This window comes from Prionailurus bengalensis, chromosome A2 (assembly GCF_016509475.1).
Source record: "Prionailurus bengalensis isolate Pbe53 chromosome A2, Fcat_Pben_1.1_paternal_pri, whole genome shotgun sequence".
Lineage (NCBI taxonomy): Eukaryota > Metazoa > Chordata > Mammalia > Carnivora > Felidae > Prionailurus > Prionailurus bengalensis.
Genome location: NC_057348.1, coordinates 3,598,054 through 3,625,635, shown reverse-complemented (window position 1 = coordinate 3,625,635; position 27,582 = coordinate 3,598,054). Strand labels below are relative to the sequence as shown.

At 54.4% G+C, this 27,582-nt stretch overlaps 2 protein-coding genes and 1 long non-coding RNA gene across 5 annotated transcripts in view; 1 reads left to right on the top strand and 2 right to left on the bottom strand.

Annotated features, from left to right (window-relative positions):
• The window catches only part of UHRF1 (ubiquitin like with PHD and ring finger domains 1), a 33,124-nt gene extending 31,362 nt beyond the window's left edge, over positions 1–1,762 (bottom strand). The window contains exons 1-2 of one of the 2 annotated variants that reach the window (XM_043586261.1): positions 1,612–1,762; positions 135–301 (exon numbers count right to left, since the gene is read on the bottom strand). In XM_043586261.1, coding sequence (XP_043442196.1) covers positions 135–287 — 153 coding nt within the window. In that variant the 5' untranslated portion in view covers positions 288–301; positions 1,612–1,762. Of the gene's footprint in view, positions 1–134; positions 302–1,611 lie in introns of those variants that run through there. The other variant, XM_043586260.1, reaches the window with a different exon arrangement.
• On the top strand, positions 295–16,819 carry ARRDC5 (arrestin domain containing 5). 2 transcript variants are annotated; one of them, XM_043586264.1, is made up of 3 exons: positions 295–658; positions 6,203–6,408; positions 16,251–16,819. In XM_043586264.1, exons 1-3 carry the CDS (start codon positions 502–504, stop codon positions 16,776–16,778), a joined length of 891 nt encoding a protein of 296 aa, XP_043442199.1. In that variant the 5' UTR covers positions 295–501; the 3' UTR covers positions 16,779–16,819. The 2 variants fall into 2 exon arrangements, with proteins under 2 accessions (XP_043442199.1, XP_043442197.1); XM_043586262.1 differs by lacking the exon at positions 295–658 and adding an exon at positions 3,076–4,538.
• A 1,619-nt stretch (positions 16,820–18,438) lies between these two features.
• Positions 18,439–20,256, bottom strand: LOC122486746. Its single transcript, XR_006298218.1, has 2 exons — positions 19,856–20,256; positions 18,439–18,849 (listed from the first exon to the last, which is right to left on the bottom strand). It is a non-coding gene; the product is annotated as an uncharacterized LOC122486746 (long non-coding RNA).
• Positions 20,257–27,582: the final 7,326 nt, after the last annotated feature.

Below are 27,582 nucleotides of genomic sequence, written 5' to 3'. Positions count from 1 at the left end.
TGGCTCAGGCATTTGAGGTTTCTGTGGAGACGTGAAGCGGGACCGGACGAGGGGCGGGGAGAGTATATGTACTACGCCTGGACCAGGCAAGAACAAAGGTGCTGGGCGGGCGGCAGCCGGCGGGGCGGGTTTACCTGCTTGCCCCTGTAGAAAAGCCTCTGCAGGCCTGGCTCCACGCGGAACAGCCCCTGGATCTTCCTCCTCAGCTCCTCCACCTTGGTCAGCCTGGACAGCGAGTCCACAGTGTGGGCCACCTTGCCGTCCATGGTGCGAACCTGGATCCACATGGCGTCTGCTGGTGCTGAGGGGGAGAGAGCGGGACCCCTAGGTCAGTTCCGTTGCTGCTGCCACCACCAGACCGTGCCATGCTCAGGTCACCTTGGCCTTTGTCCACCCTGAGGACACTAGGAAACTCCTCCAACGCCCTCCCGGCGCGTGAGTCCCCGCACTAGCCACAGCTGACCAGGGCCCGGCAGAGGAAGTGAAGGAATTAATGCATTAATGACCAGCAAGGGCGGAGAGGCGAGGAGGCAGAGTAAATTAGGGGAAGGCAATCGGCGTCTCGGACCACTCACTCCAACCCACTCCGCCTTTCACACAGGGAAGACAATCATGTCCGGAGCAGGAAGGAGGACACGGCCGAACGGTGAGGGGCCAGGTTCGTTCGTTTATTTCTTCGTTCATTCATTCATTCATTCATTCATTCATTCTCTGAATTAATACTGACGCAAGGGGAAAACCCAAAAGTCCGGCGCGGGTTGGAACTTCAGAAGTCCCAGTAACTCAACTAAGTGTGACCCAAGGGGGACGATCCCCCCCCCACGCCCAAACCCCCGAGCCCCCGACCCCTGGCGCGCGCGCGCGCCCCCCCCCCCGCGCGCGTGCGCGCGACGCGGCCGGCCCCGCGGTGGCCATGGCAACCGGCCGCCCCGTCCCGGCCGCCCCCGCGCGCGCCGCGCGACTCACCTCGGCCCCACCGCGGCCCCGCGGGCAGTCTCGCGCTCCCGGCACTCCGACCCACGGACTCTGAGCCTCTCTTATTCTCCCGCCCGTCCGCTCGGGCCACGCCAACTAGCCCACGCCCACCCCCACCGCCGGGACCGGCCGAGGGGCCCCGCGCGCCAAGTCCCGCCCCCCTTCACTTGAGCCGCCTCGCTCATTGGCTCCGCCGCGCCCGGCTGCCCCGCCCCGCTCGCTCCCCATTGGCCCAGGCGCGCCCGGGGAACTAAGGGCGCGCGAAATCGGGCTCGGGCGCGACAATTGAATCGCGGGGCGCCCCGCGCGCAGGCGCGGAGCCTGACATCCTCCCCTGCGGCTCACCAGGCCCTCCCCCACCCAGCGGGCGCGACCCCCGCGGGGCTCTGGGGACGTTCCCCCTCGCCCCGGGCAGCGCCCGGGCTGCCAAGGACGACTCCCGAGGGCCGGCGGGGCGGGGGCAGAGCCCGAGACGGCGTGCACAGCAGCCACGCCGCGGGGCACGCGTGCGCCCGTGCTGGCCGCACGTCCCCGGGCCGCTCGGGAAAGTTTTCCAAAGTCTCAGCGCCCGGTGCACCGAGCCCTTCCCCCCACCCCCCGGCCCGGGCTGGCACCCCGATCCGTCCGGAGGCTCACCTCTCCGGCCGCCCCGATCCGCTCTCCTGCTTGCGCGCCTGGCCCGGCTGGGGATGGCGATGGAGACGCGTATGTGGCCCCGGACCCCGCGCCGACCTGCCCGTAACCCGGAGCGCCCTGGACGGCCACCACTGCCCGCCGCGCTGCCAGCTGCTCTGATTTTTTTTCCCGCGAAAACTCGGCGTTTGGGAGTTGCGGGGCCGCGGGAGGCCGCGCCAGGGGCGGGCGCCTGCCTGGTGATTGGCCGCTGCAGTGGCGGGAAGCGAGAAAGGGGGTGGGGGGCGCCCCCTCCCCGATCCAGCCCCACTCCGCCCAGCCGGCCACGGCCCCGCCCAGCCCTGCGCGCTCTGCTGGGCGCGCCCAGTGTGCAACCCGGCCCGGTGGCGGGAGCTGGGCCCCCCTAACTACGTGCGTCCCTCAGGAGCCCTAGGGAGGGACCCCGGGTAAAGACCCCCTGACCTTTTAATTCCTTTCCCACAGCCCGTCTCCCCGGGCACGGGCACTCACTGACAGTAGGGCAAGGAAGGCCGGCATCAATGTTTAAACACCGCAGTGGGATGTTGGGGCCCCTCTGGAGACCGGTTGCACCCCGATGGCCAGCCTGATCGCCCCAAGCTCTATTTCCTGGCGTCAGGGCCTGCTGGAGCTCCCCACCCGCAGGGCTTGTTTGCTGGGTTTTCCCGCCTCGTTTTCCCGCCTTCTCCGGCTGTCCAGGCGGGCAGGACTGCCCTGCCCCCTCCGCCCTGCTTGCTCTGCTCTGGCCAGTCTTGGCGGGCACACAGTGACCCATGCTGGGCACCTACAAAGCGCCTGGACACGGTGTTCAGAGCTGGGGGGCCCGACAATGGGCAAGGCTGACCCCCGTTGGTGGTCTCCAGACGGGTAAATTCTTGTCTGGAGAGACAGGCAACAAATAAATAAATAAATAAAGCAAGCTAATCATTTCAGATTCTATTTGCAGCAAAGCCAGGACAGTGGCTGGAGAGGCATGTGGGAGTGGGCAGGGAGGACATTCCGGTTGAGGTGGAGAGGTGGCCTCTCTGAACAGATGACATTTGAGCTGCGATCTGAGATAGAAACCAAGGACAGATGGGTCGAGGAGGCACGGCCAAGCTCAGAGGCGGGAAAAGGCTTAGAAATGTGGGGGGGAGCGTAGCCAAGAGGCCAGCGTAGCTGGGCAGAGAGGGGATGAGGTCAGAGAGGTGTCACCTGGGGCCTCAAGGGCCACCAGGAGGACTTTGGTCTTCGTGTCTTGAACGGCATGGGAAGGCAGTGAGCAGAGTCCCTTCTGCTGTTATGTCCCCAGGTGGCAGACAGAATCATGTCCCCCACAAAGATATCCCTGGAGCCTGTGAATACGGTAGCTTCCATGCCAAAAGGAAGTTTGCAGATCAAATTACATTAAAGGTCTTTAGGTGAGGGAGGTTATTCTAGATTGCGCAGGCTGGCCCCAAATCATCGCAAGGGTCCTAATAAGTGAAAGAGAGTGGCAGAAGGGCCACGTCAGAGGAGAAGTGACCGGGGAAGGAGAGTTTGGAATGATGAGGTCAACAGGCAAGGAATAGGGCAAGAGTCTCCCCCAGAATCCCAGAACACCTTGATTTTAGCCGAGCATCTCCAAGAGCTGACAAACCGCTTAGGAGACAAGACGGCCATGTCTACAGAAGACATCGTGTAAAATAAAGCAAGACACAGCAAAGACCATGAATGAGGCCGGCCGGAGTCTGCAGAACGGACATTTCCTGGCACCTCTCGTGCTCCAGCGGCCCTCCCACTTAGGCATCAGCCCACGCGCAGATCAGGCACCAAGAAAACCGTCGGGGGGGGGGGGCACAAGGCCCCGGTCTCCTTTTTTGCAAAATCATATATTCTTGAAGGTCGTTAAGTCGCTCGACAAACTTTTACTGACACCCCTCTTGTCTGAACCAGGCCTGGAGCCAAGCCGACGTGGGTGGGCACAAAGTTCCTCCCGCCCTGGAGGGACTTTCCCATTCGATGGGGGGAGACACAGGTGTAAAGGGAAGTGTCAGATGCGTGAGAGGGTGTTCGTGCAAAGTGGAGCACACAACACTCTAAGCGTCTTCGATCGGGACACACCAGACTTCATACCCTGGCCATATCCATAATTTTTTTCCGACTGGGGTGAATAGCCATTAAAATGACAACGGAAGCGGGTGAGCCTAACCAGCGTATGGACCCTGAGAAGCGCGTGTACCGCACATGGGGGCCATCTGACAGAGCAGAAAATCCCTTGGGGCTCGTTCCTCGTTCCTCTCCATCTCTAAGCAGAGCTCATGATGCCTACCTTACCGGAATGTTGTGAGAACTCTTCCCACCCAGGCCTCTGGCCTCCTGGCACGATGACAGGCGTTCCCAGTGTGGCAGGAATGTTAGGGTCTGTGGCTGTTTTTGCGTATTCATTTGTTATTTCCTAGGAAAAAGTGGTCAGGTTGTCATTTCCCCAACCAGTGAGGACTTTGGAATTCCCAAGCCGTCCCACCCCCCCCCCCCCCCCGAACAACAGCCTCGTCTCCCCTCCCGGCCACTGGAGGCCCCTTCCCAGAACCCTGGCTGGATGATGTCACAGACAGGTGACCTCACCGCGGCAAAGGAACCGGGGATCTCAGTGTCCTGGGGGAGGGGCGAGGATGTTCCCCCACCACCCCAACCCCCCATGTCTGTGGTGAAGTCGATCGAATTAGTGTTGCCCAAGGATGTGGTCTACCCGGCCGGCTCCAGCATAGAAGGGCAGGTGGTTCTCATACTGAACAGCACCCTGGTGAACCCCATAGTGAAGGTGGAGCTCGTGGGAAGGGGTTACGTGGAGTGGAATGAAGAAATCGGGGCATCCCGTGATTATAGCAGGGATGTTATTTGCAACAACAAGGCCGACTATGTGCACAAGACGAAGACATTCCCAGTAGAGGGTAAGGACCAAGCCAGCAGCCAACTCTAGCCATGATAGGAAGCTGGGTCTGGAAGGTAAACACATGTGTTAGTTGATCAACAAACCCCCAGGGATACCAGACAGGGGCAGAGGCCTGGTTCCTCCCCAGGAGGGAGGCTATGTATAACAATGAACATCAGATACTCACAACGCGAAAATAACAAGACAGGAAGAGCCGAGCGGACCCAGCTATTCGAAATGAACTATCAAAGTCGTTCCCCTGGAAAATGCTATCCTTAGCCCCATGACCACTTTGGGAGGCCAGTAAAAAAAATCTTTCTTGTGATTTTACAGATAAATCTCCCTCTAGCAGTGAACTCCGAGGAGACAAAGATAAGGAGTCCTATGGTCACCGGGAAAGAGAGAGGGGCAGGGAAGACATTCTAGGGAAAGAATAACTCGGCCCCGACTCCACGAGGTTCAGATCCAAAGTCTGGACAGACACCAGGGAGGCTGAGCTGCCCTGGAGCTACATGTCCTTTCCAAAATGTGTTCACGGGGGTGTTCCCGGGTGTTCCACAACTCTTGGCCAATGCTCAGCTAGACAAAGTTTCATTCTAGAATTTTAAAAGTTTTAGATAGGGAGGTCACGGAGGTCCCTTCAAAGAGGTGACTACTGAGCGATGGGAGGGACACCAGCTGTGCAGATTTCTAGGGGTCGGAATGGTAGGAGTGGGCGCCTGGATGGCTCGGTCAGTTAAGTGTCCGACTTCAGCTCAGGTCACGACCTTGTGGTTCGTGGGTTCGAGCCCCGCATCGGGCTCTGCGCTGACAGCTCAGGGCCTGGAGCCTGCTTTAGATTCTGTGTCTCTTTCTCTCTCTCTGCCCCTCCCCTGCTCACACTCTATTTCTCTCTCAAAAAATACACAAACTTTAAAAACATTTTTTTAATTAAAAAAAGGAAAAAGAAGGTTCTGGGGCAGGAACGGCCCCATGCCAGGCCTTACTGGCCAGCAGCCGTGTTGCCTCTCCGTGTCTCAGTTAACCTATCTGGAAAATGGGAGCCAGAAAGTCTTGCCTCATAAGATTGTTTTGGGGACTTAGTGACCTAATGGTATATGAAGGGCTTAGACTAGCGTGGGGCACACAGGAAGGGCGTCATAAGTGTCACTTTTTGCAAGCAAACAGTCCGCACCCAGACCTCCCCCAGTGTCAGATACCAGCCTTTCTGATCGCCCAGCATTCCCCCTCCAAAGCATGAGCCCAAGCCTTCAGTGGATTCACTCATTTATTTCACAAACATTTATCGAGGGCCTTCTAGGCACCGCGTTGTGCCCAGTACTGGGGGTGCAGGTAGGCGCTCAAGACGTGTTTGTTGAACGAATGAATGCGTGTCTGAGGCCGGGACCTCCAATTTTGCAGATCCAGAGTAGCGGTGAGCACATCCCCGTGGGTAGCTTGGGGTGACCACCCCAGCCACATCACCCGCCCGGGGCCATCCCCCTCCAGCCCGGCTGAGGCCTAGGCCTGAGATCTGTAGACCATGCAGAGCCCTAAAAGCACAGAGCTCAGCCTAGCTCGGGGATGGGCGGGCCAGGCCCAGAACAAAGCCCTTGGCAAAATAATAAATAAAAAGTGGGGGGAGGAAAAAAAAAAAAAAAGATTCTAGAACCTTCTGATGGCATTGGTGTGTTTTGCTTTCAGATAATTGGTTAAGTGCAGGCAGCCACACCTTTGACTTCCATTTCAACTTACCTCCCAGGCTTCCTTCTACCTTTGCCAGCAAAATTGGCCACGTCTCCTACTCCGTGCAAGCCTCCTGCATGGGTCGGGAGCACGTTCTAGCGAAGAAGAGAATGTACTTGTTGATTCAAGGGACTTCAGACTTCCATCAAGAAAACGCACTGCAGGTAGTGATGGGAGAGGAGCAGGGGTCGGACTTGTCCTCAAAGCTCACGGGAGGCAGGGGGAGGTGGGAAGGCAGGGGACAGAGGTGGCCCCCACCAGGAAGAAGGAAAAGGCACGGATGGTTCCCCAGGCCAAGTTCACAAAAGGTGAATCAGAAACCAGGGCAGGCGCAAGGCCGGGGGGCTCTCAACCCGGACAATTCTGCCTCCCCAGGGGGCACTGGGCGGTGTCCAGGGACATTTGTGGCTGTCACAGCTGGGGGGAGGGGAGCTACAGAGAATGAGTGGTCCCCAATGCCCTTGACCCTGCAACAAGTCAAGACTAAGCAGAGACCTCCCTGTGACCCACGGGTGAAAGAGGTGTCTGGATGCTCGGTGACTCTCCAGGGTCTTTGAGCCCTCAGACAGCAGAGATGGTGCCCCACAAAAAGAGGCATGAAAGGGGGTGGCCTCTGGCCCTGGGAAAGGAAAGGCCATGTGATGTTGGTCTGGCTAAGCAAAGGAGGTTTTCTAGATGGTTCCTGGAGGGCCAGGTGCAGAGAAGTCAAGGTAGAAGTCAAGGTGGGTGGAGTGACGTTGGGCCAAGTAACTTCCCTGGGGACTCCTATCAGATCATGGTGGCTCAGATGGCTGGCGTTTTAGTTTTCGAGATCCAGGTAGGAATCCCAGAGCCCGCCCCCCCCCCCACCTCCATTTCATGTTTCATGTAAATCCCGAACTTCCCACAGTGCCCGGCGCAGGTTGGAGGATGTGCCCCAGAATCTTGTCCCAGCCGCCAACTCCAGTATTGTTATGTGTGTGACAAGAATCACCTGGAGCCCAGCCAACCTCTTGCGATGGTCCTGGAGGGTCTCAGGAAGGGTAGATGCTTGGAGGGGTGGACCAGCCCTGGGATGATCAGGCCTGAGCTCAAGGCCGCTTGACCATCTGCTCCCTGTGTCAGCCCTGAGCGAACTATGGCCCTCCTCTGGCCTTCCCTTTGGAAATGTCGGTGCTGGGTCGGACCCAGCCTGTGATTCCGTTGGCAGATATGCTATTAGCTGGGTGGCCTTGAGCAATTAACACCTCCCAGGGGGCCCCCCGGGGGGGGGGGGGGGATCGGTTGAGCAGCTGACTCTTGATTTCAGCGCAGGTCACGATCTCTCGCATGTTTGTGGGTTCAGGCTCCGCCTTGGGCTCTGCACTGACAGAGCAGAGCCTGCTTAGGATTCTCTCTCTCTCTCTCTCTCTCTCTCTCTCTCCCCCCACCCCTCCCCCACTCGCTCTCTGTCTGTCCCTCTCTCTCTCTCTCAAAAATAAATATTAAAAAACAAAACAAAACAAAACACCCCGGCTCCCGGAGCCGTGACTTGACTGTCCTGATCTGCTCAATGAGAAGAAAACTACTTCCCTTGACGGGTGCCTGTGAAGACCGCAGAGTGTTCAGCACAAAGTCTGCACACCCAGGAGGTGCCCAGTAAGTGGGAAGATCTAAAATCAAGATCATAGCAGCAAAGGGAGTTATCACACATGCGTTTTGAGGATATGAAAATACTGGGTTTTTCTGACTACTCAGTACTGTCTTAACCAGACTGGTCAAGGGAGGCCCTTTTGAGGAGGTGACATTTTAGCAGAGAATTGAAAGAGAAGAGGGGGAAAGCCATGTGAACATCTGGGGTAGAGGGTTCCGGGCAGAGGGAGCAGTCCGTGCAAAGGCCCTGGGGCACAAGGCCCACCTCTGATGGAGGTGGGAGCCCTGGTGGGCAGACGGTCGTCATTTCATTCCCTTCAGCTGCTTTGGGGAGGATAGACAAGAGGGGGCAGGGTGAGGGCAGGAGCTGGGGCACCGGGGCAGAGGTTACCACTCTGGTGCAGTGAGCAGTGATGGGGCTCAACCAGGACAGGCAGATTCTTGACCCCGGTCTGCCCTCAGAGCAGCCAGAGGCAGTCAGGTGATGACCTTCCTCTGCCCACGGCCCTCCCCGTCTCCCATCTCCTTCAGGGTAAAGGCCAAAGTCCCTGCTGCCCACAAGGCCCTGAGTGACCTGCCCCATCCCCACCCTGCCCTCCCCTCTGCCCTCCCTCCCCTTTGCTCCCTCTGCTCCAGCCAAATGGGCCTCCTCGATGTTCGGCCCACACTCCAGGCCTGGGCCTGCCCCAGGGCCTTTGCACGGGCTGTGCCTTCCACCTGGAACACTATGATATGATCTTCCTCTCCTTCCTCCTCATCCTTCCGATCTCTGCTCCGAGGCCACGTAGTCACTGAATAAACTGTCGCAACCCCAACAGAGGGCACTTTAGCTGCATCTATCCAAATGAAAGGGAACATGCACTTTGTCCCAGCCACTGCCCTTCTAGAAATTTCTCCTACTGATATTCTTTCACGTGTGACGTGACCTCCTACAGCGATGTTTTGGTGGCAAAAAAAAAAAAAAAAAAAAAAAAAAATTGGAATCAGCCTAAATGCTCATTGCTAGGAGAACGAAACCGGCAGGGTGCTGTCCAAGGTACACTCTACGGAAAAGTTAAAGAGAAACAAAGACCGGACAAGGACGTGTCAGTCCCGGGGTGGCGTGAGCGCTGGGAAGCTCAGAACCCCGAGCCCCGCGGCAGCGGGTGGTGAGAGCGTGAAATATACTTCCTTGCAGGTGTAGCAAACGACTCTCCGGAAGGAGGCCAGAGAAACTGACAAAACAGCCACTGCCCCCCTGGGAGGGGAGCTGGGGAGGGGGGAGGAGCAGACATTTTCCCCTTCCACTTAAAAAAAAAAAAACAAACAGCTTTATTGAGATACACTTCACATACTTTATAATCGCCCTCCTCCAGTGCGCAAATTCAATGACTTTTGGTGTGTTCACAAAGTTGTGCAGCCGGCCCCTCTGTCGATTTTAGCACGTTCTATTCACCCCAGAATGAAATCTTACATCCCTTAGCTGTCACCCCTCAAACTCCCCACATCCCCTCCCCCAGCCCCTGGCAACCACTAATCCATCGGCTTCCTCTCTCCCTGGGTTTGCCAGTGCTGGACATTCCATGAAAATGGAATCGTAGGGTCCGGAGCCTTTGTGTGTCTCCCACCCGCTCGCCTTTGTGCCGGCTCCGTCTGTGATGTATCCTTTTTTATGGCTGAATAATATTCCAGGGCACAGATGGGACCCGATTTTATGTATCCATTCCTGCACTGATGGATACTTGGGTTGTCTCCTCCACCTCTCGGCTGCATAGAGTCAAGGTACTGCACAGGTCGTACAGTTTTGCATGTTTCTCTTGGCCTGATACCTCGAGGGGCGTTGCTGGGTCAGATGACGAGTCTGTTTCACATTTGAGGAACCGCCAGCCTGTTTTTCCACGGTGGCGGCCCTGTTTTCCCGTTCCCTTTAGCCAGGCTCGAGGGCTCTGATCTCTTCACCTCCTCTCCACTCTTTGTACCTTTAAGAGTCTTGAAAGATGGGACCCCGTTGCCTCTTCCAGGAGTCAGTACCGTTTGGAAAAGGAACTTGTCCCAGAGACGTTTCCTAACCACTGACTCTAAGCGAGCCCCCACCCCACCTCTCCTTCACTCCTGCCCCCCCCCCCCCGCCATTTTGCATCCCACCACAGCCTCACGGGAAATGACCTGGTTCATTTTCAATGTGCCAGTTATGCGTTCGTCCCCCTGCCCCCCACCAGAGCAGGGACTGGGCTGGTCTTACTTCTTTTTTAGGTTTTTTAAGGTTTTTTTTTTTTTAATTTAAGTAATCTCTACACCCAACCTGGGGCTCGGACCCACAATCCCAAGATGAAGAGGCACACGCTCCTCTGGCTGAGCCACCCAGGCGCCCTGGGACTAGGCTTGTCTTAACTGCTGTGGGTTTTCCTTGAACTTGGGACTAAATCGATGCAAACAAATACTGGTTGGATGAATCCCCCCACCCCCACCCCCAGAGGCTCACCTATGCCAAAGGAATGCGGGGCTCTAAGACACTCCCAGATCCAGGAAATCCAACGTGGGGTTTGTACCCTCAACATTACTGGGTATCAGAGGGCTTTGGCCACCCTGCCTGACCTAGTGTGGGAGGACACTGGGCCATCGCTGGTACTTCTTGGCCCCTCTCTCAGCCACAAGCCAGAGGTACAGGCTTGGCCTTGAGTTAGGGCAGCCACTTCCTTAACACCTGCAGGGTTCTAACGCATGCGAGGAATTTTCGAATGAATGACTGGAGGGATTTAGAATAAAACTGCCTGCAATTAGCCTCCTGGAGGAGAGGGAGGCGGAGAGGGAGGAGGAGGCAGGGGGTCAGAGGCTGAGGGTAGAGGTGAGGTCACCTGGGGTCAGGGGTCAGCCCTAGGTCTCCAAGGGAAAGCAATCCTATCTGGACCGGTGTTTTCCAAACCTCAGACGACGCCCATTCATGGGTTGGAAAATCAATTTAATGGGATGCCAGTTCATTTGTATAAAATGCAAGAATACATAAGGCCAAAATGGAAAGTATTAGAAAAAAGCCAATTTTGGGGGGTTGCAAACATTGTGTGTGTGTGTGTGTGTGTGTGTGTGTGTGTGTGTGTGTGTGTGTCTGTTTTAAATAGAAGAAGAAAACAGAACAGAGAATAAAATAAGTACAATAGGAAATGAAGAAAATATGCTTGGTGGGTGGCGATTAATTTTTTTTTAATGTTTATTTATTTCTGAGGCGGAGAGAGACAGAGCACGAGTTGGGGAGGGTCAGAGACAGAGGGAGACACAGAATCAGAAGCAGGCTCCAGGCTCTGAGCTGGCAGCACAGAGCCCGACGCGGGGCTCGAACTCACAGACCGCGAGATCATGACCTGAGCCGAAGTCGGCCGCTCAACCGACTGAGCCAACCAGGCGCCCCAATTAATTTTTTTTTTAATGAGAGAATAAGGGCGCCTCGGTGGCTCAGTGGGTTAAGTGTCTGACTCTTGATTTCGGCTCAGGTCATGATCTCATGGTTCGTGAGTTTGAGCCCCACATCGCACTCTTCACTGACAGCGGAGCCTGCTTAGGATTGTTTCTCTCTCTGCCCCTCCCCTGCCTTCTCTCTCTCTCAAAAACTTAAAAAAAAAACCCCTCAAATATATACTAAAACATGAAAGAATAGAATAAAATAGGTCAGAAAATATAAATGTGGTGGGTTGCAACAAGCTTTGTTTTTACAACATCAATGTGTTGGACAGAATATAATAGCTTTGAATAGGTAGACTCCAGAATTTACCAGAAAAAAATTAATCTGGTGGGTTACGACCAGCTAATGTTTTATAAATTTTGTTTTTATATGAAGCAAAATAATAGAATAAAGTAAGTCCACTAAGCATAACGGGAAAATGAATTCAGAAGCTTGCGATGAATATATTTTTTCAATTCTTTAACATTTTCATTTATTTTTGAGAGACAGAGACAGAGGGTGAGCGGGGGAGGGGCAGAGAGAGAGGGAGGCACAGAATCCGAAGCAGGCTCCAGGCTCTGAGCTGCCGGCACAGAGCCCGACGCGGGGCTCGAACTCATGAACCGAGAGATCACGACCTGAGCCAAAGTCGGACGCTCCACTGACCGAGCCACCCAGGCACCCCTGTGACGAACATTTTTAAAGGAATACAGTAAGTAGAATACAGTAAAACAGAAAGTACCAGCAGGCATGTGTCATGGATAAGTATTAGTTCATGACACGATGCCTCTTTCACAGACCTAGACGTAGATGCAAACACAGGTTGTATTCTCTGTCACGATATTAAAATCTATGTGTTTGTGACACGCTCTTCCAAAGGAGCCAGCCAGGTGCCCCTGAAATCTACGATTTGACCATGAGTTATGGTTTAAAAAACAAAAGAGGAAGAAGAAAGTATATATGACAGGTACTGTACGTGGCCCACAAAGCCTAAAATATTTGTTACCAGTTTCTTTATGGAAAACGTGTGCCAGCTGGTGGCGGAGAGCAACTCTCCCGTGTAAGTGCAGGAAGAAAGGTCGTCCGGGTGTCTCGATGTTCCTTCTAGCCCTTTTCTGACACCTAACACATAGAAACTATGTAAACATCCATCTTGTAGAGGGGGGCTGCCTGAAGAAATAAACTATAAACTATTTTGCGACCCGCTCAGTGGCCATGGTGAAAACAAAGCAGAACAACAGGTGTGTTGATACAAATGCATCCCGAGCCCCAAACGCTGAGCTAGAAAAGCCAGTTGCTGGAGAACGTGGACAGCTTGATTTATTTAAAGCATTAAACTATGTAACACAGGATTGTATACTTCCCCCTCAAGCAGATGCATTTCTAGGTAATATGAAAGTTGACGTGAGGGGCACCTGGGTGGCTCGGTTGGTTGAGCATCTGACTCTTGATATCAGCTCAGGTCTTGATTTCAGGGTCGTGAGTTCAAGCCCCGTGCTGGGAATGAAGCCTGCCTAAAAAAAAAAATAGAAGGGAAGAGAAGAGAAGAAAAGAAAAGAAAAAAGAAAGGAAAACTTCATACGAAACTGAGAGATGCCAGTCTGGAAAAGAAAGGGAGGGGAAAATGGGGCAAAACACCCAGAAGTCACCCAATTTCAGTCAAATCAGTAACGTTTCCTTTCTTCCACTGGTTAGAAGACACATTTGTGCTTGTTACATTATTCTTTCTAAAAAAATACTTTTTAAGTTTATTTATTTATTTTTGAGACAGACAGAGAGAGAGAGAGAGAGAGAGAGAGAGAGAGAGAGAAAGAAAGAGAGAACGCAGGGAAGAGGGAGGGAGAGAATCCCAAGCAGGCTGTGTGCTCTCAGCGCAGAGCCCAGTGCGGGCCTTGAACTCATGAACCGTGAAATCATGACCTGGGCTGAAACCAAGAACTGGACTCTTAATCGGTTGAACTGCCCAGGCGCCCCGCTATGTGATTCTTTACACACTTTTTTCTGAGACAATAATGTGGCGTAGGTCCCTCCGTGTATGTCGTAGGAGAACAAATGTGTAGGTACAACAAACTGATCACCGTGAACTTCAGGATATTGCCCTTTGCAGGTGGGGTTGCCGCCTGGGCAAGTGTGAGGGACTTTGGGGGAAAACTAGCAAATTCCTTCTTCTTCTTGGAGGGAGGTTACAAGCGAGTTGACTTGATATTAATTCACAGTTGCATATTTGCTTTGTGGGGTGTTCTGTGTCTGAGTTTTTTTTAATCTGCAGATATGGGGTGCCTGGGTAGCTTGGTCGGTTAAGCACCTGACTTCAGCGCTTTCTCTCTCTGCCCTTCCCCCATTCACACTGTCTCTCTCTCTCTCTCAAAAATGAATAAATGTTGTAAAAAATTAAGATAGGGGCCCCTGGGTGGCTCGGTCGGTTGGACGTCCGACTTCGGCTCAGGTCATGATCTCACGGTTCGTGGGTTCGAGCCCCGCATTGGGCTCTGTGCTGACAGCTCAGAGCCTGGAGCCTGCTTCAGATTCTGTGTCTCCCTCTCTCTCTCTGACCCTCCCCCATTCATGCTCTGTCTCTCTCTGTCTCAAAAATAAAAAATAAACATTAAAAAAAATTTTTTTTAATAAAAAAAAAATTAAGATAAATAAATAAGTAAATATCCGCTGATATGATAAACCCCCCATTTAGGGGGGGGGCCAGGGGTGGGTGGATGGCATTGGAGAGGGGCCCATGGGGGCCTCAACTAGAGCTTGGTTTTATTTGTTATTTTATTTATTGGAGTTTATTTGTTTACCTTGAGAGAGACACTGTCAGTGTGGAGCCCGATGCGGGGCCCGAACTCAGGAACCACGAGATCAGGACCCGAGCAAAAATCAAAAGTCGGACACTTAACTGACGGAGCCACCAGGGAACCCCTATTTTTTTTGTTTTAATTGTGGTAAAATATACATAAAATTTACCACTTAACCATTGGTATCAAATACATTCACATAGTTGTGCGACACTGATATATTTTTAAATTTTTTATTATTTCTTTAAGTTTGTTAATTTAGGGGCGCCTGGGGGGCTCAGTCGGTTAAGCGGCCGACTTTGGCTCAGGTCACGATCTCGCAGTCCGTGAGTTCGAGCCCCGCGTCGGGCTCTGTCTGTGCTGACAGCTCAGAGCCTGGAGCCTGTTTCCAATTCTGTGCCTCCCTCTCTCTCTGACCCTCCCCCGTTCATGCTCTGTCTCTCCCTGTCTCAAACATAAATGAACGTTAAAAAAAATTTTTTTTTAAAGTTTGTTAATTTATTTTGAGAGAGAAAGAGTGTGTACTCAAGCAGGAGAGAGAGAGAGAGAGAGAGAGAGAGAGAGAGAGAGAGAGAGAGTTCCAAGCAGGCCCCACACTCAGCACGGAGCCCAACACGGGGCACGAACCCACAAACCGTGAAATCGTGACCTGAGCTGAAATCAAGGGTCAGGTGCTCAACCGACTGAGCCACCCAAGCGCCCCTGGTATTTTATTCCTTAAATGAGCAGCGATCTGGAACAAATCAGGAGAATTTGTAAACGCTGATGAAGCAGGTTGTGGGAACGCAGCAGCGGGGTGCTAGGCTCTGGGGGCGGGGGCAGCCCTGATGTGTAATGCTTACCAACTTCCCTGGTTGAAAATACTCCCATCAGAGCCAGCTTCAAGCGACCAATTCGATGTGACTAATGGGGAGTGGGAGGGGCGTTTGCAAGTATTTTTTGCACGATTTTTTTCCTCTCTGTCTTTTTGGTATGCTGAAGGGGAACACACACACACACACACACACACACACACGTAAAAGTATCAAGTTCCTCTGCAAGAAGATACCGGAAGCCAGCAAAAGTGGAGAGCGATTATTCTAAGCCCACCCCACATCACGCTGAATCCTTGAGAATATTGTTCACAAATAAAAAGGAAAACGTCACCCAAGCCACGCAGTAAATATAACGTGTGACTTTATCTGCAACCCAGCAGCTAAGTTGATAGAATGGCTGCCTTTTGAGGCATTTATTGAAACACGTTACATAATTTCAACTCTACAGTTTTCTTTTCGTAATTCAGAGCCCGGAATATTTTCTCCGAAAGTCTGAACTACTTGGGTAAACCCTAGGTCTCTGGCAAGACATCTCCTGTCTTCTAGAAATCCAATGACCAGGGGCGACTGGGTGGCTCAGGTGATTGAGCACCTGCCTCAGCTCAGGTCATGATCTCACGGTTTGTGACTTCGAGCCCCACATCGGGCTCTCTGCAGTCAGCACGGAGACTGCTTGGGATCCTCTGTCCCCCTCTCTGTGTGCCCCTCCCCTGCTCACATGTGCGTGCTCTCTCTCTCTCTCAAAAATAAATAAACATTAAAAGAAGAAACAAAGTGGGGCTCCTGGGTGGCTCAGTCGGTTAAGTGTCCGACTTCAGCTCAGGTCATGCTCTCACAGTTCATGGGTTCGAGCCCCACGTCAGGCTCTGTGCTGACGGCTCAGAGCCTGGAGCCTGCTTCCGATTCTGTGTCTCCCTCTCTCTCTGCTCCTCCCCTGCTCACGCTCTGTCTTCTCTCCCTCTCAAAAATAAATAAACATTAAAAAAGAAGGAAGGAAGGAAGGAAGGAAGGAAGGAAGGAAGGAAGGAAGAAAGAATCCAAGGTCCAGAGAAGTCAAGCCACTTACTCAGGGTCACACAGCAAGTAAGCAATGGAGGTGGGGGTAAACCAGGGTCTCGTGCATTTCAAAGGCTTCTTTTGCAGAGGAGGAAACTGATAGTCAGAAAGGCAAAGGGAATCGAGTAAAGGAAGCTGGGAGGCGATGCCAGGCTTTTGGCTGCTAAATCCCCAAGGCTCCAGATCCTACCTCGGGGCCTCCTCCTCAGGAGAGTCCCAGCGGTTCCAGGCTTGCAGGAGCTATGGTGGAGGAACGTTCGGCAGGCGAGCGGATCCCGTGGCCGTGACCCCTCACGGTTGCCCGTCCTCCCCAATTCCAGAACCCTCTGTTCGTGGAGGCTGAGCAGAAAGTCTCGTACAATTGCTGCATCCAGGGTACCATCCGCCTTCAGATCCAGATGGAAAAGAACACCTTCGCGCCGGGGGAGGGGATTGTCTTCACCACGGAGATCGGCAACCACACCGGCAAGCGCATCAAGACGGTCGTCTTCGCCCTCTACGCCCACGTGCGGTACGAGGGCTTCACCCCCAAGGCGGAGCGGCGGTCGCGGGAGGACAGCAGCGAGCTGCTCCGGCGGGAGGCCGACACCCAGATCGCGCCCTTCGACACCACCAAGATCGTCAGCACCCTCAACCTCCCGCAGGTGCTGTCCGTGAGCAGCAGCACCCGGGACGGCGAGATCATGAGCACCCGCTATGAGCTGGTCAGCACGGTCCATCTGCCGTGGTCCCTGACCTGTGTGAAGGCCAAGGTTCCCATCGTCGTCACCGGTGTGCCCGTGGATACCGCCGGCTGCCAGCCGCTGGAGGGGGCGGCGTTACCCGTGAGCCAGGAGTGCCAGAATTAAGCGCCCAAACTTCTAAATATTAAAAGTTTCATTGGACGGTATGAGCAGCCCTTTCTTTGTCTCATAAGACAGGCTTCAGATGAGTCACGGTGGATGGGGTGGGGGGGGCATGCCTGAACCTCCTTCTCACACGGCAGCCACTTAGGTATCGCTTTCTCCCGATGGCCAGGAGAAGACCAGGGGAAGGGACAAGACTTGGCAGCCGTCCCCGCCCCGGTTGGCGCTCCAGACCCATTTCCTTGCTGGGCTCTTAGAGTGCCTAGACCTGGGGTCCGCGGCTGGGGTGGTTCAGCCCTCTGGGCAACCAGCAGTCGTAAGGGCTGTCCCCAAAGAGGGGAACAGGGGCTACTCCGAGCATGGCGGGGGGGAATGGGGGCCAGAGATGCGGCTCATTGTCCTGCAATGCCCAGGATGGCCTCACCCCAGAGGATGACCCAGCCCCAACGGTCCACAGTGCCAAGGGGGAGAAACCTTGCGTTCATCATTTGGGCGTAAAATTGAGTTTCATCCGTAGCTCACACTGGACACCAGAATAAATCCCCGATGGGTCAGGCGGTGCAAATCAGGGTGACCCCTCCAGTGTTTGTGAGTTACCTCCTCTCTCCCTCCCGCTTGTTGTGTGTATGTAAGTGTTTACTTATTAATTTATTTATTTATTGACAGAGAAAGAGAGAGAGAGAGAGAGAGAGCAGGGGAGGAGCAGAGAGAGGGAGACAGAGTCCCAAGCACGCTCCTCACCGTCAGCACAGAGCCCAATGCGGGGCTCGAACCCACGAACCATGAGATCGTGACCTGAGCTGAAACCAAGCGTTGGACACTTTAACCGACTGAGCCACCCAGGTGTCCCTTGAGCCACCCAGGTGCCCCTTGATGCGTGCGTATAAATGTGTGCGGTATCCCAGGACCTCAGTAGGTCAGATGATTATGGGATGCAGAGTCTCCTGGAGGTCAATGGAATCCCCTAACCCAGGGAGTCTCACCCAGCGTGGCTCTGCCCCCAGGGGACACTGGGCGAGGTCTGGGGGCATTTGTGGTTGTCATGACTACGAATGCTCCCGGCGTTGAGTGGGCGGGGGTCAGGAATGCGGCTCAACATCCCTAGTGAACGGGGTTGCCCCCACAATCAAGAAAATCTGGCCCCAACAGACTCTTAACTACAGACAACAAACTGCTGATTACCAGGGGGTAGGGGTGGGGGGATGGGTGAGATAGGTGATGGGGACGAAGGAGCGTGTTTGTCGTGATGAGCACTGGGTGATGTACTCGAGTGTGGAATCACTACCCTGTGCACCTGAAACTCCTGTCACACTGTATGTTAACTAAGTGAAATTTAAATAAAAACTTAAAAAAAAAAAAAAAAGAATGATCTGGCCCCAAATGTCAGCCCTGCTGAAGGGGAAAGGCCCTAGGCTGGGGAAATCCATGGGGGCAGGTGGCTGCCAAGTCCCGGGGTTGGGTCTGAGGGCCCCTTACCCAAGTCAGGGCCTGTCCCTCCTACACTCACAGCCTCTCAGGGCTACCCCTCTCAGGGCAGACGTCGAAGTCCTCTGGGCATATGGCCTGCACATCGGGCCCATGTCACATCCATGACCATCAGTCACCAGCACCTGACCTCCCCCACATTCTGTCCTCCCTGCAAATAAAACTCCAGGATGCCTCGTTAAATTTGAATTCCAGAAGGACAGTAATAGTTTAGCATAGGTACGTCCCATTGCCGTATTTGGGATATACTCAGGCTTAAAAAAAAATCATGCGTTGTTTATCTGATATTCCGGTTTAACTGGGTGTCCTGTATCTTATCTGGCAATCTGCTTCCTCAAGCAACCAGGAGACTCTGAACACAAATCAGGCACTTCGGTCCATTGGGTCCCCTTGGCACTCACCCTGGCCCACCAGGCTCCGCGCGGCCAGGAACGAAGGAACGACTTCCCTGATGTCACGCCAGATCCTTATTCTTCTCCCCCTTCTCAGATCTCTGGCTTCTGTCTTCTTCAAAGCCACATCATCCATACCTCTTCTTTCAGGAAGCCTTCCAGACATACCAGGCAGCACCTCTCACCCTCCTCGGGTCCTGAAATATGGGTGACCGTCACGCGTCATTTCTACAGACGATAAGTGCAAATGATAACAGAAATGATGGGGACAATAATAAGAGCCTGGCAAGGACTGGCTCATGTTCCATCAGGGTTTCCTACTTCCTCCTGGGCACATGGCTGGACTACATTTCCCAGTATCCCTTGCAGTTAGGTGCGGCCACGTGATTGGCCTGGCCAATGGGAGGTAAGACGATCATGGCCAATGGCCCCGTGACTGATCTGGTTAAGCGACGGAAGTCACTTCAGGGCCAGATCCACGCTACAAACTTGCCATAGGAACCTTGTTCTCTCTCTCCCCTTTTGCCAGCTGCTTGCAGAGGAGTGTTTGGAGGGGAGCTGCCCCAGGACACTTGATTCGCGCTTGATTGGTGCAAACGCAAGGAATAAAACTTTATTGAATAAACAACAAATAACAATAAGTACATAACAAGTTGAAATTTGCTTATTCCAGCCACTGGTGTACCCTAGGATTTCTCCGCGTCTGCTACTCTGATTATTTTTGTAATGTTCCGTTTTTGAGAGAGAGAGAGAGAGAGAGAGAGAGCACAAGCAGGGGAGGTGCAGAGGGGGTGGGGACAGAGAATCAGAGGCAGGCTCCGCGCTGTGTCGGCACAGAGCCTGATGCAGGGTTCAAACTCACAAACCCGTGAGATCGTGACCTGAGCCGAGGTCGGCCGCTCCACCGACCAAGCCGCCCAGGCGCCCCTAGTCTACTCTTAACATACAGGTAGCTGTATTTATGGAGGCCTTTGGACATTTGGGGGGCATGGACTCAACGTGGCCACAGCCAAACCTGTCACGTCACCTTCTCCCCACCCTGCGCCGCCGGTTCCGTCCTCAGCTCCCACGTCGATGAAGTTACCGGAGTCGCTTCTTCCCCCAAATTCTGTTTGTTTTACTTCTTCAGCAACTCTGTTAACCTGCCCACTCCTCTCCATCTCCCCTGCCACCACCCGAATCCAGGCCACCATCAGTGCTCACGTGGATGACTGCAGTGGCTGCTTCCCAAGGGGGCGTACGTTCACCTCTGCCGTTTCGCCCATTGTCCACACGGCAGGCAGAGAGAGAGCCTCTCAAAACGGAATTGTGATGACCGGGGAAGCCCCGGCCACATGGCTCTCGGCTGGAGGCTTTAGTTCCTCGCCACCTGGGCTCCTTGGGTGTTCTCGAAACACGGCAGCTGGCTTCCTCCAGAGCGAGTGATCTGAGAGAGAGCAGGGAGGCCACGGTGACTTTTGTGACCGAGTCTCAGAGTGTTGGACACAATCGCTTCTGCCATATTTTGTTTGTAAGAAACCACTCACTCGGTCCAGCCCACACTCACAGGGAAGAGAATTAGGCTCCACTTTTGTAAAGGAGTGTCGGGGTGCCTGGGGGGCTCAGTCGGGGTGCCTGGGGGGCTCAGTCGGTTAAGCATCTGATTTCAGCTCAGGTCATGATCTCACGATCCGTGAGTTCGAGCCCCACGTCCGGCTCTGGGCCGACAGCTCCAAGCCTGGAGCCTGCTTCCGATTCTGTGTCTCCCTCTCTCTCTGACCCCTCACTGCTCATGTCTCTCTCTCTCTCTCAAAAATAAACATTAAAAAAAAATTTTTTTTTAAATAAAGGAGTGTCAAAACACTATGGAGGGCACTTGGGTGGCTCAGTTGGCTAAGTGCCTGACTCTATTTCAGCTCAGGTCATGATATCACGGTTTGTGAGTCTGAATCCCAAGTTGGGCTCCATGCTGACAGTGCGGAGCCTGCTTGGGATTCTCTCTCCCACTCTCTCACAATAAATAAATAAACTTAAAAAAAGAAAACATTTGTGGATGTTGTTTGTTTGCTCCTTTTTTTTTTTACTTTAAACTCTACACCCGACATGGGACCTGAACTCATGACCTGGAGAGGGAGAGTCACATGCTCTACAGCCTGAGCCAGCCAGGCATCCCTTTGGGCGTATTTTTAAAAACCACATTCCTCTGGGGCGCCTGGGTGGCTCAGCCGGTTAAGCGTCTGACTTTGGCTCAGGTCATGATCTCACAGTTCGTGAGTTCAAGCCCCACATCGGGCTCTGTGCTGACAGCTCGGAGCCTGGAGCCTGGTTCAGATTCTGTGTCTCCCTCTCTCTCTCTGCCTCTCCCCCACTCGCACTCTGTCTCTCTCTCTCTCTCTCTCTCTCTCAAAAATAAATAAAAACGTTAAAAAAAAATTTAAAAACCACATTCCTCAACCAATCGCTTGACCAATCCCATTGGGTCCACCTTTAATATCCTTCTAGACTCTTCCTCTTTCCATGATCACACCCTGGCACAGCAGCTGGAGGGTCCACCGATGGATGAACTGATAAACAGGTGTGGTCCATTCATACAATGGAATATTACTCAGCCTTAAAGAGAAAGGAAATCCTGAAACATGAGGCACCATCAATAAACATGGAGAACGTTATGCTAAGTGAAGTAGGTCAGTCGAAAAGGACAAGTCCTGGGGCGCCTGGGTGGCGCAGTCAGTTAAGCGTCCGACTCTTGATTTCAGCTCAGGGCATGATCTCGAGGTTTGTGAGTTCGAGCCCCAAGTCGGACTCTGTGATAAAGGCACAGAGCCTGTTTGGGATTCTCTCTCTGTCTCTCTGTCTCTCTCTCTCTCAAAGATAAATTTTTTTTTTAATTTCAAAACGGGACAAATCCTGCATGATCCCACTCACGGGGGTCCCTAGAGGAGCCCAGTCCACAGGGACAGAGAGTAGATGGTAGGAGCCCAGGGTGGGGCAGGGGGCGGGGAGTCAGTGTTTCACGGGGACAGAGTCTCAGTTTGGGGAGATGAGAAAGTTCTGGAGACATATGGTGCGGGGCGGTTGCACAATAGTGTGAATACACTTAATGCCACTGAGCTGTGCACTTAAAATGGCTAGGATAAATTACAGTAAATTTTATGTTGTGTGTACTTTACTACCATTGAATTTTTTGTAATAATAACAATGCCCAAGGGGCACCTGGGTGGCTCAGTCAGTTGAGGGTCCAACTTTTGATCTCAGCTCAGGTCTTGATCTCGGGCTTGTGAGTTCGATCCCTGTGCTGGGTTTTGCACGGGGCATGAAGCCTGCTTAAAAATAATGGGACACCTGGGTGGCTCAGTCGGTTAAACGTCTGACTTCAGCTTGGGTCACGATCTCACACTCCGTGGGTTCAAGCCCCGCATCGGGCTCTGTGCTAATAGCTCAGAGCCTGGAGCCTGCTTCGGATTCTGTGTCTCCCTCTCTCTCTGCCCCTCCCCTGCTCACACTTTGTCTCTCTCTCTCTCAAAAATAAAATAAACGTTAAAAATTTTAAATAATACTCAAGCCTTTTTTTTTTTTTTTTTTTTTAGGGTTTATTTTTGAGACAGAGACAGAGAATGAGCAGGGAAGGGGCAGAGAGCGAGGGAGACACAGAATCCGAAGCAGGCTCCAAGCTCCAAGCTATCAGCACAGAGCCCAACGCGGGGCTCGAACCCATGAACTGTGAGATCACAACCTGAGCCGAAGTTGGACGCCCAACCGACTGAGCCCCCCAGGCGCCCCTATAGTACCCAAGCTTTCCATGGTCCTCACTGTGCCCCAGGCACCAAGCCGAGCTGTGGACTGCCTCGCTTAATCCTCTCCATCATCTGTGAATCAGGACAACAGCCGTCAAGGGTCATCACTGCCTCCGTTTCACAGACCAGGCAGCAGAGGCTCAGAGAAGGGCAGGGGGGCACCCAGGCTCACAAAACCAGGATGAGAGCCCCTAACCACCGCTCAGCAACGCGTCGGCTAAGGAGGAAGGGACGCATCTCAGAGATGCAGAGCTGAGGCAGGTCACCGGCCGGCCAGCGGCCCTCAGCATCAGTGAGTGGCCAAGCCGAGATGGGGACCCGGGGTGGTCTGAGCCCGTCCTGGGGGCTGCGGGTGTGAGTCCTCATTTACATCTCCCCTGGGCACCAGCGCCCTTTCCTGTAAAGCTCACAGGGCATCATGGAAGCAGCCAGGAATGGCGGTGCCCGAGCAGGGCTGGGAGTCTGAACCACAGGCTCTCCGGACGTGGGCTTTCTCATCTGTACAATCTGTAAGGAATTATTACACTTAAAATAATGTGACTACTGATGATCGCCATGATGGCTTTTAAATGTGAATTGTTATCACTCACCGTGGCACAACTTGACATGTGGGGCTGGATCACGCTCTGTGGGGGCTTCCCTGGGGACTGTGGGGGCTGGGCAGCATCCCTGGCCCCACCCCCTCCACGCCGGGAGCACCCCGAGTAGGAACAACTCCAAATGTCTCCAGACACCCCAAGTGGAGGCAGAATCCCTGAGAGTTCTGAAGACAGCATTGCCCCAGGTGGCAAAACCCCTGTCCGCGTTATAGGGTCGAAGTCTACGTGGAGTTCGTGTATCTGATAGAGTCAATGCTAATGAGGTTCCCACCTCTGCTATTTATATGCTGTGTGACCTTGGCTGAGTCACTTCCGTCTCTGAGCCGCAGTATCCCCACCTGTAAAACTCGAGTTCATCATTCGTCCCTCCTTCCCAAAGGTGCAGGATTAAACAGCCTACATCTGTAAACGCGTCGGCCGAAGTAAGCACTCACCCCCCCAGATACTGTTGTCACCGCAGCTGGGGGCTTCTGGAAGATTCTGACGCACAATGGCGGCGGGGCTCCTGCCCCCTCCCCGCCGCCGTCGGCGGCCTCCCCTCTGGGCCCCAGATTCAGGAGACCACACAGGCGGGCGTTGGGAACACTTCCTGTGCGGTGGCCTGTGGTACCCACTGGGACAGGTGGGCCAACGGGAGAACACAGCTGGGACCGCCCCACTTCCTGCCCCGGGGGGAGGTGCTTCTCACGTTCCTTCGCCCCCACCCCCAAAATAACACCCCCCCACCCCCCAGGAACCCAAGCCACTGCACCAGCTGCAGCCTCCAACTCAGGGGACGTAGGACAGGCGGGGCCCGGCAGCTGCCACCACGTAGCCTGCCCCGCTGGGAATGTCCTCCCCCCTGCTGCTGCCACCTCCGGCATTCCGATCCCAAGGGGGTGACCTGGCCTCCCCCGTGTCCAGGACATGTGAGCCCTGAGCGGGCAGGGGGGCTGGGGGGGGGGGTGTTCTTTTGCCGTCCTGGGTGACAGGAGACCCTCTCTGGCCGGAACCCCCAGATCCCAGGTGCCTCCACTCCTCACCTCAAGGGACTGTTCGAGGGGGAAGGGGCCGGTTGCCAGGACAACAGCCCCCCACCTCTGCCTGTGAACAAAGGGGCAGCCGGGAGAGCCAAGAACGGGGTGTTCTTTCCCCACCAACGTGACTGGCACATCCTGGCAGCTGACGCTTGGCGGGCCAGGCCCTGAGCTGCTGGGCCTGGCCACCCCAGACAAGGCCACTCAGTGTAGGGGCAGCAGGGGGTGGCTGTGGCCCTGAGGGATCTAGTTCCTGGTCAACCGCCCCTAGGCCTCTGTCCTTCCGGCACATTCTGACGAGGAAGTCAGCCCGCTCTGCCTGCAGGACTTCACAGAAAGGCCAGGGGGCCTCAGATGTCTGGCTCTGAGCTGGACGGGCCACCAGAGCTGGGTGGAAAGAGGCCACACGGAGCCCTTCCCTCTGCCGGGACCCCTGGCCTGGCATTCTGGGGCTGGCGGTGCCCAGTGGGACCTGACCGGCCCGGGAGGGGCCGGCCCAGGGGACAGTGGTTCTCAGAGCCGCTCCCCTCCCCCCAAGCCCGTACCTCCGTGCAGGGGACAGCGGGCAGCTGGCGCCATGAGGGCGGGCGGGGGGGGGGGGGCGGGGACAGGCCAGGGCCTGCATGTTAAAAGACCCCCGGTTTCCCGCGGCGAGCCGGCACGAGGAGACAAAACCTTGCCTTCTGGCCATCGGGCCACAGTTGGTCAGACTGTCCAGCCACTGGCTGGAGCTGCGTCGCTGGGGAAGTCGTAGGCAGGTCTGCTGCGGCTGGGGTGTGGCTCCCAGGAAAAATACAGGACGCGCAGCGAAACTAACATTTCTTAGCATGAGTATGTCCCTTACGATATCGGGGTCATACTTATGCTAAAAACTATTCATTGCGTATCTGGAATTCACATGTAACTGGGTGTCTTGTAATTTTACTGGATAGATCTGCAACCCACGGGCTCTCAAAGAGGCAAAACCAAACTCACCAACGCCCTCCCAAACTCATTCCTCCGCTGGTCCCAGCCCCGGGGAGGGCCTAGGTGGCCTCCGCCTCCCTGGGTCCCTCCCCACAGGCGCGAGTCAACCTCACCTTCTGAACCATGGCCTGCCCACTCCCTGCCGTGGTCTCTCCCACCTACCCCCACCCTCCCTGCAGGCCTGGTCATGGGCCATCAGCTCCCGCCTGCCCTGCCCTCACCCCTGCCTTTCTCTGCCTCTTGAAGACTCCACCCCCCTCCCCAGAGACCTAAACAGGGCCTCCCTCCTCTCAATCCCCCGTTTCAACGATAAAGGCCAAAAGCTTCTGCTTGATGAAGCCCCTTCCTCAGCAGGGCTCCAAGCAACCCCTACTCCTGGCTCCCAGCCCCCTCTCCCAGAAGGCGCCGTGGTTGCCCAAAAGCTTCCTGCTTGTTCAAGACCCCAGCTATGCCCCCACCTGAGTCAGGTGCCCTTCTTCTCTGCCCACAGCCCTCCAGGGCTCCCACCTCCGCCTCTCCCCACCCCACCGGGGTGTAAGCCCAGGTCCTCCCCTAGCCTACCTGCCTCGTCCCCTCCCTCTCTCCCCCCCCTGGATTGCTCTGCTCTGGCCACTTGGGCGGGCCTCTTCGCCCTTCTTCCAACACAGCAGTCCAGTGTTGCCCCAGGACCTTTGCACAGGTATTCCTGTTGCCTGGAGTACACCTCATCCGGACGGCCGTTTTCTGTTTCACCACTGTTCAGCAAAGCACACAAGAGGTGTTTAATACACACTTCCTGAATGAGTAATTCATCACGGTGCCTGGAATGTCCTCCTGTATTGCCCTCTCCTCCTTTCTATGACTTCCACCTTTTCTGTAAGACTTCCCTCAAGCAGGTGACTCGTTTTCCCCTTCCTGATTTCCTTTATCCATAAGGCGGCCCGAGACATTTTCCAGTGCTCCCTCCCACCCGCCCTTGCTGACCATGCTTCAGAACCTTCTGTGGCTCCCTAATGTCCTCAGGGCTCCTGTCAGCCTGGCCCTGCCCGAACCGTCGGACTCGGTCTCTCTTCCCTGACACCCTGCCCCCACCACATTCTACCCTCCAGCCTCTCACTCTGCACCTTCACACTCTCTGTTCCCTGTGCCTGGAATACCTCTCCAGTGCCTTCACCTGCCTGACGCTGATTCCTCCTCTCTCTCAGGACTCGGCCTAGAAGTTACTTCCTCCTGGAGGCTTCCCAGGACCACCCACAGCCTGGGTCCAGCCCTCCTCTGGGCTCCACTGTGCCTGTGTAGCTCCAACGCGGCCCAATCGCCTCTATTTTTGACCCTTGGGCGCCAGAGCCAACTTACTCGTCAGACCCAAGACCCAGGACCCATGACACTTTTAAGGGCCCGTGGAAATGGTTCTTTTCAACTTACCTTACAATCAGAAGAAAAGAACGAACGCAAGCTGTAAAAGGTCATTTGCAATATTTTTTTCATGGAGGGAGGGACTCCAAAGTGCCTTAAGGCTGTGAAAGTCTTTTTTTTTTTTAAGTTTATTTATTTTGAGAGAGAGAGAGAGAGAAAGAAAGCGTGAGCAGGGGAGAGAGGGGCAGAGAGAGAGAGAGGGAGAGAGAGAATCCCAAGCGGGATCTGCACTGTCAGTGCAAAGCCCGATGCGGATGGGGCTCAAACTCATGAACCGCGAGATCAAGACCTGAGCGAAATCAAGAGTTAGACGCTTAACCCACTGCGCCACTCAAGCGCCCCAGTGCTGTGAAAATCTTAATGCAGCCCTTCTAGTCCCTGGCAAGTGTCTCCCTGCTGGGTTACAAGTGCCTTGAAGGCGGTAGAGGCTGAATCCCCAGGGCTGCCGAGCACGAGCCTGGTACACAGCAGGTGCTTAATAATTCTTTGCTGAATGACTGAATATGCAGTGAATCACTAGGTCCTCGCAGCCAGGCCTGACCTGGTTCACACATAATAAGAGATGTTTGATAAATGGATGGATGGATGGATGGATGGATGGATGGACGGAAGGAGGGAAGGGTCAGACTGTGGATGGAGGGGACACCTGGGCCAAGCCAAGACCAATCTGGGACCAGCAGCGCCACCTAGTGGCACAACGCTGGTCTGTCTCTCCTTCCTCTAGACTCGGCTCAAAAGAATGGGAGTTTTCGGAGCTTTTCCACTGGAAAGTGTGCCTAGAGAAGAGGAAGGGGAAGCCGGGAGGAGGAGGAGGAGGAGGAAGGCACATTGAGATCTCAAACAAATTCCGACTACCCATTTCTGGTTTTTCGACCTGGAACATCACCTCTTTTGACCCTCAGCTTCCTCATCCAGAAAATGGGGGAAATTAAAGGCAGGCCTTTGAATAATGTAATAAAATAGCTCAGAAAACAGTATGTTTCTCACCTCCCGCCCTGGGAATAATCCTGAACAGGTGTTGCCCTCAAGGAGCCCACCCAGGCGAGAAGGTGACAGAGGGAGGACGTGGCTGGGGCGGAGAGAGGGATGTGAGTTTGGGGGTAGAGTTGTCGGATTTAGCAAAAACAAAAACAGAAAAATCAAAAGGATGCCCAGCTCAGTTTGAATTTCCGGTCAGCAAG